General features: G+C 34.0%; 1 protein-coding gene across 1 annotated transcript in view; it reads left to right on the top strand.

Moving 5' to 3' along the window:
- Csmd3 (CUB and Sushi multiple domains 3) overlaps nucleotides 1-12,544 on the top strand; it is a 1,310,498-nt gene that overhangs the window by 816,575 nt on the left and 481,379 nt on the right. Inside the window, exons 14-16 of the mRNA XM_087559497.1 lie at nucleotides 777-959; nucleotides 5,881-6,207; nucleotides 8,947-9,141. Of these exons, the coding sequence (XP_087415623.1) occupies nucleotides 777-959; nucleotides 5,881-6,207; nucleotides 8,947-9,141 (705 nt within the window). The remainder of the gene's footprint in view (nucleotides 1-776; nucleotides 960-5,880; nucleotides 6,208-8,946; nucleotides 9,142-12,544) is intronic.

Raw genomic sequence — 12,544 nt, 5'->3', positions numbered from 1 at the left:
TCTTTGTTAACTCTAAGTTAAATATCACTTTATGCATGTATATATTGAAACATTACAGAGACTTTATTTGAGATATATATATATATATATATATATATATATATATATATATATATATATGGGTGTGTGTGTGTGCGTGTGTGTGTGTGTGTGTGTGTGTGTGTTTTATCTTCTAGAATTCATATTAAAATACAACTTAATGCAACATGTATTATGTTTGAAAACTACTAGGGAGCACAACCACAATAGTTTTTATTATTTTAAACCCTTAAGTTAATATTACCTAAAAGAACATTCTTAAGGAATGGCTTTCCATTAATTACAGAAGGTGGACAATGCTTTCTCATTCTCTGACCATAATTTCTTGTATAATTCACAAATGATCAGAAAAAAATGAGGATTTGGAAGATATGCATGTGGTATATTTGTGGGTGTATACATGTGTCTGTAATACACACAAAACATCAAAATCTTGTCATACTCTTCTGTTAGAGCACTCATCTCTGTCACCCTAATTAGTTATAACTCCGACACTTCGCTAGTAAACAAAAGCATCTATGCAAGCATCTATTCGCATGCATCATTTTATCCCCAATGAACACTATCAAATTGAGGCCACAAGATTGGCACAACAAGAATAAAACTGAGAACAGAAAATGAACCCATCGTTTTGCTATGAAGGATCATCACATTAAAAGTGTATGTTGAGCACATTGGTAATGCAGGTGTCATATATAGGCAACCCTAAAAGTTAAGTTTTGTCTTTTATTTTACAGAAATTGAGAAAGAAAGTTGTGGCGATCCTGGCACACCTTTGTATGGAATTAGAGAAGGCGATGGTTTTTCTAATCGTGATGTTTTAAGGTTTGAATGCCAGTTTGGGTTTGAATTAATTGGAGAGAAATCCATTGTGTGTCAAGAGAATAACCAATGGTCTGCAAATATACCCATCTGTATCTGTGAGTACCAAATGCTTTGCTTCTAGATGGCATATGTTACCCTGTCCTTGCATATAATTGCTTTTGTAATTAATTGCAAAGAGCTGGAACCAAGTAATTATTTTTGAATGAGGAGCACTTTGTGATACTATCTTTAACATGTGTGCTTATGCCAAATTATAAAATTCATTACAGATTTAAATAAAGTTAACATAGTTCACTTAGCAATCACAAGAAAAATATAGATTATGTGCATTCTTCTAACAAGTGGATAGCATTTTGTGCCTTACACAGGGTACATTTCTTATGGAAATTAGACATCAGAGCTAATCCTAATAAGCCCATTTATTTTCACAAGATAGTGCATGCTTATTTGTAATTATAATTATTAAACTATTTAAGGATTTTCTTTTACATAAATGCCATTATTTATTTTTTCATGGAGGTGTTCACAGTAAGGCATAGAGTTCACAGCATAAAATCCATTAATGTTTATTTCGTATAAAATATTAGGGTTATAAACCCATATTTTTCAAAATACGTTAAATTTCCAACTTAATACAAGCTGAACAGGCACATTGTCTATTGATACACTTTTATGTTCAAGTAAATAGCCATCATTATACTGCTTACACTTTCAGAAGAAAAGTGCAGAGATCCACTTCTAAGGACTGTGAGTGGAAGGCCAGTTCGTCAATACTGAAGGTCACTTCTTCAGTCCTTTTTGAGAAAGAATAAAATGCATTAGTGGAGCTGATTTTAATCTGTTTATGCCCTATAAAGCTTAGAAGTACTTAAAATATTTTAATTGATGATCTTTTATTCTAAGCATTCTTCCAGAAAGATAATATTGGTTTCGTAATGGAAAATCTATTATTTGATAAATCGCAAAACAACAATGAAATAAAACATGTGGTGCAAGAGATACCACTCAGTGCTTTGGCTCTGCTAGATAAGTGCTCTTTATAAGCCATGCCCCAGCCCAAAAATGAAAAAAACAATTGACAATGTTTTGTCAGATGCTAGAATATGGAATAAAAGTGACGGGTCTATCATTCCCAAAAGGCAGTCAGAAAATTTCTTGAATATCGAGTAAATATTGTGTTTAGTTTGAAGTGGGGTCTTTTATGCATCTCCCTTGGCTGGCCTGGCATGTACTCCAAAGTTTTAGATATCCTCTTTTTTGCAGTGATTCTCCTGCATGCTGGATTTATAGGCATGTGCCACCATTGGATATCTTTAACTATTTTCAATTAAGCCCAATAATCCAGTAACTGACAAAATGGTGTATCTAATGTTTCATGTGCAGACAATGGTTAATTTAAAATGCATTCGCCAGAATAAATGTAGATGAATGAACCAGGACTACATAGATAAAATTCTTATATAAATCAAGATAAACAGTAAAAAGATAATTATATAAAATTTAACAAAAGAACAGCTCATGGAAAATTTTGCTATGAATATATTATATTAATTTATGAATCTATATAAATAACTTGTACTAAAATCAGTTTTCTGGGCACACGACAGTAGGTAAGATGATGTTACCTAAGAATTATACTGCACCTTTAAGACAGTAGATATATTGTAAATTATCACAATCTACCGATCTTTTTGAAGTTTTATGTGGTTTTTGAGCTTGGTCAGTTATTGGTCTATGTGTGGATCATGTGTAGCAATGTGAACTTTTATGACAATTTGTAAATTAAGATTTATAGTAAAAAATACACTTTTATCTTTTTACTAACATAGTGGTCATTTTGTATCAATGGTTATAGAATTAAAGTTTCCAAGATTCAGTTGAGTATAAGAGAAGAGAGGGCAGTAGTCTGTGTGTATTGCTCATGCAAATGTACTTTGCGGGAAAATGGAGCAATTTAACTGTGCAGAGATAGGGACTGAAAGTATAGTTGATCCAGGAAGGAGTGCTATAGAGTACTTCCTTCTGGATAGGATCTGATGAACTCACAGCATGCATGGTACCTTACTACATATGTTCAAAACTGCTCACATCCCAGCATGCATGATTGAGGAGCTCACAATGTCCCACTCCTAACTAAAGAACTGAAAGCAGTTGATAACTTTTCCGATAGGAAGACTCGTTCTTCTCTGTGAGGATTAGCCACTGGTGCATTGCTCATGCTTTCTTGGATGCCCTTATCCCATATACATGGGACACACTGATTAAACTCAGGAAGAAATGGAAGACAGAGACAGAGAGACACTAAGAGGCAGAGAATAACAAACAGAGACAGAATAAGAGATAAACAGAGACAAAGAAAGATGAAAGGAAGAAAGGAATTGAAGCTTTAAGATGGATGTTGGAGATGGATTCCTGGGAACTTGGGAGAAGGAAATGGAGGGTTGATATAATCATATTATACTGCATACATATATAAAATTCCTAAAGAATGAATGAAAGTAGAAAGGGCCAAAAGATACTACATACAAATCCCTGCACATAGAAGGGAAATGTGGAAGCCTTTGATTTTTACCTGTAGCAGGTTACATAGTGAGCCATGGTAGCACTAAAAATGAGATGGTGGACATTTTTTCACAGACTTTTCTTCTCAAATGTGAATCTGTTTTTAAACATGGTTTCAAAGATTGGAGAGAAGAACAACGAATCCATTAAAATTAGGATGACTTAAAATGGGGCTGAGTCTAAAGGGTGTAAATTTATTGAATCTAAAATCATTCCAAATAGAAAAAAATGCAAAATAATTTTAAAGAAATGATGAAATTACAAGCAATATGAAGTACTCTTAATATAATCAAGTGTAGGTATCCAAAAGATTATTTAAACTAATAAATTCAAATAAATTATTAATGTTGACCTCCAAAAAAATTACTGGTACAAAGCATTCAAACATGAACCTATGAGGACAACTTTCATTTATATTGCCACAAGGTATTTTGATTTAAGACTACCAAGATATAAATAATCAGAAAGTATTTTCAAATAACATGAATAAGCATATATATATATATATATATGTGTGTGTGTGTGTGTGTGTGTGTGTGTAGAAGAAAGTAAAACAATATGGTGTTATTTTCCTTATGAAACTAAAGAGAATAAATTATCACATTGTATTATGCTTGTGGGGTTCTATGTTCTTTAATAAAGCTTTTTATATTTCACTGCAAATTAATATTACTTGAGAAATTCTGAATACTATTTTGAGCTTCAAGTTAATATTCTTATGAACTCATTAAACTATACCATAAAAATAATCAAAAGACAGTCACCACTGAATTATATTTAAGAATACAATTTTAAATATTAACTTCCAATTTTATGTAAAAAGAAAAGAATGGTGCTAGGGATTTAAATGATTAATATAATTATGCATAGTGGATTTAAATTTTCACATATTATTTATAATGAGGCAATTGCAGTGGTCTCTAACTTAAATACTTAGACTAAAGCAGGAAGATGAATAATCCTAAGACATCTGGGCCTATATCCCAAGAAACTGTCTCAAAAATATACATAAACACACCCCACAAATATATGTTTATATACCTTATACATGCACTATATAAAGGCTTTAAACATATATTATACGTGCATATTTTATACGTGTGTGAGAGAGAGAAAGTGTCTGTGTGTATGTGTATGTAAGAGTGACAGAGTCAGAGACACACAAAGAGAAAGACATACAGTTTGACATATATTCTTTGAACTGAGTTTTGTGGAAGACATTTAATAGCACTGGAACAAACTATTTCAATATTTTAACATTGATTTCCTGTATTTTGTTTGTTTGTTTTTTGTTTTCTCTCAACTTTCTAAATTTCAATCAGATGTTTCAAACTTCAGAAAGAAAACAGCATAACACTTTGGTTATCTACCTCTCTTTCTAGACTTTGCCAACAGTGACATATTTTCCAACCTGTCTCCATATTTGTGTCATAAACTATCATGGGAGGGATAAAATCCATGAGGACCCTTACTAATTCTCAAACTGTTTCTTCAATCGTTGTATTAACCTTAGTGTTTCATAGGTGCTTGTGAACATTTCTCATAAGCATAGAAAGAAGAGCTGTAGGATACTCTACCACTGTTAGGACAAGTGGAAAAATCAAGTGTCAGTGAGTGGGTATAGTGATACCTGCCTCGAGGTTCCATCTCAGAGGGCAGAAGCAGCACTTATTAAATGCTTCTGTCCTGCCTGGGAGTGAATTCTAGTTGACTGAGGGTGCAGAATGAGAATTGTCATCTTCTAGTTAGGGTTTCCATTGCTGTAAGGAGACACTATAACCAGGCAACTGTTATAAAAACATTTATTTGGGGCTGGCTTACAGTTTCAGAGGTTCAGTCCATTATTATTGAGACAGGAAGCATGACAGCATCCAGGCAGGCATAGGGAGGAGGAGCTGAGAGTTCTACATCTGGTTCCAAAGGCAAAAGGGTGAAAACTGGCTCCTCTGTGGTTAGGAGGAAGGTCGTAAAGCCCACGCCCAGTGTGACACAGTTCCTCTAACAAGGCCACACATACTCCAACGAGACCACATTTCCTAATAGTGCCACTCCCAGGTCAAATATATTCAAACCACATGTTGGAAAACACAAAAACAAACAAACAAACCATATAAAATGTAGCTCTTATTTAAATTACAAATATGTACACCTCAAAGCATATAGCCTTGTGTTCATGTAAAGTAATAGCTACTTTTGTTTATATGTAAAATGAAATTTGTATGTGCAATTTAGCAATGTGACCCTTGCCCCAAAGCCCTGAATTCACTCTTCAGTAAAGGAAAAAGACAAAATTTTATTTCCTTTCTTCTTCATAAGATGACTTAAAAATTCTTTGTTGTGTTCTCAATTTATTGATTATCATTGTAGACTACCACAAAACTATGTCTGTGTGTTGTCTTTTAATATTTACTGTTTGTAAGCTTACCCTTTATTTACCTTTTTTTTTTTTACCAGTTCCTTGCCTCTCTAACTTCACTGCACCGATGGGAACAGTCCTTTCCCCTGATTATCCAGAAGGCTATGGAAATAATTTAAATTGTATCTGGACAATAATCTCTGATCCAGGGAGCCGGATCCACCTTTCCTTCAATGATTTTGATCTAGAATCTCAATTTGACTTTCTTGCTGTTAAAGATGGTGACTCGCCAGATTCCCCTATTCTGGGAACCTTTACTGGGGCAGAGGTACCTTCCCACCTCACTAGTAACAGCCACATACTGAGACTGGAATTTCAAGCTGACCACTCGATGTCAGGGCGTGGCTTCAACATCACATACAACAGTAAGGGTTTTGTTGCTGTGTGTTTGCTTGTTCATATATGAAACATATGTGTTGAGGACTGAAAGGCTATCATGTAAACCAGCCTTCTGTTTCAAAGAAAGACTATGATAGCTTTTTATTTCTTGATAGTCAACCACACTTTACTCTCTATGTGTCCTTTCTCTTTGAGAAAGGCCCAAATTAAGGACATTAATTTCAATGTTATTGCGGTGTCAGCCAATAGATTAGGCTTTTCTATTAAAATTTACTATAAATTTAAACCCGATTTTGCTGCTACTTATTTATCAGTCTAAAGAAAATGAAAACTTTTCTTTCGACATTCGGAAAGTCATAGAGAACTTAAACAATTAATGACAACTTACAATTCTAATTCGAAAGAATAACTCTTATTGACATAGGAGTACTGAAGAGAAGACATCACTAAGTAGGAAAAAGTTCTCTTGCATGACCGAGAAAAATTATTTCAATGTTTGAAAGCTTGGCAAAATTCAGACAACTCGATTTCAAAGTCTTGTCCTTACTACTCCATGTTTAGACATTTCCTTCATGTACCCATAACTATAATACCATATTTGAAAGAATATAAGAGTGAATTATAAACTAGTATAGGTAGAATAACTATGTCGTATGTGAATTTAGCAAGAGCTCAATAATTACTAGCTAGTTTTTGTGGTAGATTATTTGATGTGTGTACTACTTGCAGTATGTATTATATTTTCCCAGGTTGAGGTATATTTTATCTTAGGTCCTATATATCAGGCTTACATTTTAAAAGATATACAATATTCATCTGAAAATTCTATGGCACTTGCAGAAGATTAAAGCACATAAAAGAGAAAACGTCACAGTTTTAGATACTTGCCTATGAGTGCTATGCTGTGCTAAAATTTTAGCAGAAGCCAGGGAATGCTGCTAATATGTAGAGCTTTCTCTTGATTCATCCACTCTGTCTTAGATACTGTCTAGCCTTCTGGGGTAATGGGAAAGTGCTCTATCTCAGAATTTAGTCTCCAGATGTCAGCACTGTCTTTAGAATGAAATTCCACCCTTCGCCCCAGTCTTATCTAAGTAATACTGAGTTTTGTCAATGAGATACAGAGTACAGTCAGTGTCCTTTCAGTTTGACGATAACTTTCTACAATGTTACTCTTAGAAACTCCTTTGCAAATGTGTAACTACACATCATTTATATCCAATTAGCTGTGATATGTGTCATAGAGATTGCCTAAATTGAGATCTTTATCCAAAACTTAGTGAAACATATGTATGAATGTAGGTGAATACATGTTTGCATCTGTTTGATTAGATTTTAGTTTGTATTAATTGCATGATGCTATTAAGGTCGATGCTTGTGGTACTTTCAGATACTCTGTACATTCAGTCTCTATAAAAGAACTGTGATATGTAATTAAATATATTTAATAATTCCTACTTCAGATCATTTTTTCTGAACAAATCTACAAAGGCATTATATATTGGTGTAGCACGACCAGAAAATTGAACTTGAAATATATTTTTATTATTTTTTAATTTATTAGCTCTTTAAGAGTGAATAATTTTCCATTTACAGTATAAAACAGTCATTAAAATAAATGTACCTATAATATATTTATGTATTTTAGAACGCACCTTAATTATATTTGTTGTTTAGTGTAAAAATTATATTAAGTAATACATATTAGAAACTACCCTAAAATGATGATTAGTAGGAAAATTTAAAACAGTTGCTTGAATTCATACAGAATAATTATAGTATCAATTAATAAATGTTATTCTTATAAGCCATGATACTTTGTCCTCATGGAAATAGTCTTCTATTTATATTATATTAAGATAAAATTTTATTAGGCATTTATTGTCTTATAGATTCATTAAGAGAAAATTTTGGTTAACTCCAAACAATGTATTCCTTGTTAAATAAACATACTACTATTATAGTTCTGTTTTTGCCAAATATGCATCCTAAAGGAACAAGAAAAATACAGAATTGTCTTGAGGATCATGAGACATGTGAAAATGACCAAAGACACAGAAACTATTGAGAATAATTTTAGATTCCTGAATGGAGGATACATTGCAGCCCCATAAATTCTTATTTATTTGAAGAACGACAAGCTACATGACTTCTTCAAGTCTGACATTTCTCTTCATGGTGATATTTTCATCATCAGGCCCCACTAAGTATCAAATGTGATAATATCACAGCTCTGTGCCTAGAACATGGTCATTGAAGAGTTAAGTCCCATAGTAGAAAGGCGAGACCATATTGTCATGGAAAGGTATAAAATAATTGCAATTTTCTGACTGGACTGAAACATTTCCTTTAATTCCCCCAGGAAAACTGTTTTCCATTCCTGGCAAACATGTCACAGAATTTTCAGAGGAGATGACACAAACCTTTAAGGATTCATGTTAATTGGAATCTGAACATATTACATTAGAGATTTCTATATTGGGTTAGATATAACGATATTTGTGTGAACAATAAACACAAATAGAATTAAATTTTTGACTTAATTTTTTGAAGTCTTCATGTATGAATTACATGTTGCAGCAATCACAACTATTACTCATTTTTTTGCACTCATATAATCTGAGAAAATTACCTATATTTACAAAGTAAATTAAAGGGTTTTTTAAGAAGACTCACAATCATTTTTAACAGTCACTCTTCTCATCTGAAATCTATAGAAATCCCTCTCTCTTATACTCTTAATGTTGTTGCTTCTCCTTTGAAAGCATTTGGACATAATGAATGCCCAGATCCTGGAATACCCATCAATGCTCGTCGCTTTGGAGACAACTTTCAATTAGGAAGCTCCATTTCAGTTATTTGTGAAGAAGGGTTTATTAAAACCCAGGGAACAGAAACAATTACATGCATTCTGATGGATGGAAAAGTGATGTGGAGTGGACCAATTCCAAGATGTGGAGGTAAGCTCAGGGGTGAAGGGCAAGAGGAATCCCAAACACAGTGCACTTTGCAAACCATAGCAAGAAGTGTGCTGTGCCACAAGAACTGTTGTCTTGTTATCAGTCCCTGCCCTAAGCTTCATTGTATATGTACATAGAACTTAATTAGGTTGTTAATTTTTATTCCTAAAAACTTTTAAGATCCCTCTTTGAGTCTTTCCAAATATACTTATTAATAAATACTCAGACTGGTAGCTTTTATGAACTTCTCTTTGACCATTGAAGTAATAATTAACAACTTTATAAGATCAGTTATTCATTATATGTTCCCTCACATTTTTTTGCTGTTTAATGTTAACATTCAGTTTTCAAAGATTGACTAACAAAATGTTAAGTAAGTTTATTTTAAAACATTCTTATTTTAAGAAGAGTAAATTGTGTGGCTCTAGCTGTTTTTTCAATTTTTTCTTTTGCAGTAAGACATAGTCAAAACATTAATCACTATATATACTTATATTTCAAAACATAAAAATAATATATGTAGATATTAAATATATTCAAATATATTGATATGGAATCTACAGAGGTCCGTTTTTAGAGGTTTATGTTTTATTTTTAATTGTTGAAATGATAATATTCAAAATTACAATTAGCTCTAAACAGGCAATTTTTAAAGAATTTATATTTAATTAAGTAACATATATATATATACTAGAACACCTTATAAAAAAGAATGGAATCATTGGGTGATCTATTTTTCTTCTTTTGGGGTGCTGGTGATAAAGGCCTTAGAACTGGGCAGAATTCTCAGCAAATAATGGGCTTGCTTTCTAAACCTGAGAATCTTAATTGAGTCCCCAGAAATCATATTAGAGTTTCAGGGTTAGTGAACTCTAGAGGCACACACACACACACACACACACACACACACACACACACACACACACACATACACACACACACACCACACACTCCTGGATCTTGGGCAAACCTTTAAAACAGTTTCTTCCTTTTTTCCTTCCCCCTTACGTGTCATCCAACTGAATATAAAATTTTCTTATTTGCCTGCTGATTTGAAAATATTCAAGGTTTTAAGTTCAAAAGTACAATCATTACCTATAAATTAGTACTTTCATCAAATTTAACACATCTGCAGTGTCTCTTAATGAAGTAGCTGCAGATCATGTAATTATATGGCCCTAGTAGCTCTTGTTATTAGAATCTCCTTCCTTATTACTTTAATCACTGTGTCATTTCGGTATCAGAATCTGAAGTAGATGATTTTAGAATACTTTTGAACTTCAAGCATTATTGATTTGAAATGAGCTACTCTACTGATAACTATGATTGTAACATTCCTCTTAAAAATTAATGAAGCTGTCCAATAAAATGTGTAATAAGGAGAAATAAAGTAACATTCTCTCTATATATTGTAAGTCACTATTAACCGACCCCTGCCTTCATTCATGTGGTTCCCAGACTGACTGTGAAGCTAGTCAGAAAGTGTCATAGATATGTGAAGAGAAAGGAGGAAACAGGAAGAATGTTGGTTTCAGGGGAAAAAGAGGAATAGCAGTGGGTCCTTGTGCCGGGGGTATAGGACAGGTAACTTGGACATGATAAATGACTGTGATACGCAAGGAAAGAAAGGTTTGCAGTGTACACAGTATAGCTCAGAATTACCCTATGGCTAGCGTGGAGTTTAGAGTTATTTCAGTAAGCAGTGGCCTGATCTGATCTGCTTTCTCCATTCTCTGGTTGTTGTTTTCAAGTCTCAGTGGGTAGACACAAAACACTTCCTGATAATTGCTGAATTCCACTGCCTTATTTGCCTAACTAGGGCATTGATTTTAAAGTTGACTGACGCCTAACTACATGGGGAGCTAAAAGTAATGAAATCATAACAACAAATAATTTTATGAATCACTGCTAATTCTAGAAGGCAATTTTCCACTACCTGTGAAAAATGGATGCTATTTATTTTTTAAAAGAAAGCACAGTGTGATGAACTCTAATTTGGCACAGGCCATTAAGCTCTCCAAATATCTCAAAGAGATGCTTTATGAATTTGCAGAAGGAGACTGTTTCTTTCTTTGTGAGGGAAACAACAAGCACTCAGCTTCCCTTCTTGTCTGTGTCAATAACACAGTGGGGACATGGGTAGGACAAAGTTATAGCCAAGGAAAGCAAAACCAAAACAGGCCAGGAGCAACGTTGGTGCAGCTCTTGTAGGGTTACCAATCCTAATGCTACAGTTTGAGTAGGTTTCCTGTGCAAACAAGTCCTACCTAACTCTAGAGACAAGAGGTAATTTCTTAGTTTTTAATTAAGACCTGTAATGCCTTTTCGGTTCCTGAGTCCAAATCCTACATCATGACCACCAAATTTTTAAACATTTTAAAAAGGAAGAATCAAATTTCCTTATGTAAGAAATAAAGCATTAGTCCGGCTCCACACCACTTCTCAACTTGCTACCCAAGCAGCCTGGTTTACTTGGAAAACAATGCATGTAAACACTGTTTCTGTCAGTTCTGCTCATTAGATAGCTTGTATTTTGATATTATTTTTGTCATTTTTTGAGGTTTTTTTAATTCATAAATTACATTTATTTAGAGATTAATTGACGTTGTGAAGTCATTACACTGGGTGGGTGTCTGGTAGACACATCAGATATGTAGATGGGTCTTCTTTACTGTAACAGAATTACTGGTGGGAAAATGAAAATGCCCTGAAGTGATGCTTTAGTCTGGTCAAGCCTGAGCCCTCCATTGCCTCAATCTCTCACTCAATTCTTTTTTTTTTATTTTGTTTTTGTTTTTGTTTTTGTTTTATTATTAACTTGAGTATTTCTTATTTACATTTCGAGTGTTATTCCCTTTCCCGGTTTCCGGGCCAACATCCCCCTAACCCCTCCCCTTCCTCTTCTTTATGGGTGTTCCCCTCCCCATCTTCCCCCCATTGCCGCCCTCCCCCCAACAATCACGTTCACTGGGGGTTCAGTCTTAGCGGGACCCAGGGCTTCCCCTTACACTGGTGATCTTACTAGGATATTCAATGCTACCTATGAGGTCAGAGTACAGGGTCAGTCCATGTATAGTCTTTAGGTAGTGACTTAGTCCCTGGAAGCTCTGGTTGCTTGGCATTGTTGTTCATATGGGGTCTTGAGCCCCTTCAAGCTCTTCCAGTTCTTTCTCTGATTCCTTCAACGGGGGTCCTGTTCTCAGTTCAGTGGTTTGCTGCTGGCATTCACCTCTGTATTTGCTGTATTCTGGCTGTGTCTCTCAGGAGAGATCTACATCCGGCTCCTGTCTGCCTGCACTTCTTTGCTTCATATTTTTGTCATTTTTAAATGTTTCATCATTTCTAAATTTCTTTTTATTTTCTTTTACAATTTTATTTTTCTAGGATATTTTATGTATTTACA

The sequence above is a fragment of the Rattus norvegicus genome, chromosome 7 (assembly GCF_021556685.1).
Source record: "Rattus norvegicus strain SHRSP/BbbUtx chromosome 7, alternate assembly SHRSP_T2T, whole genome shotgun sequence".
Taxonomy (NCBI): Eukaryota; Metazoa; Chordata; class Mammalia; order Rodentia; family Muridae; genus Rattus; species Rattus norvegicus.
Note: the sequence above shows the minus strand (reverse complement) of the source record. Positions and strands in the feature narration are given on the sequence as shown.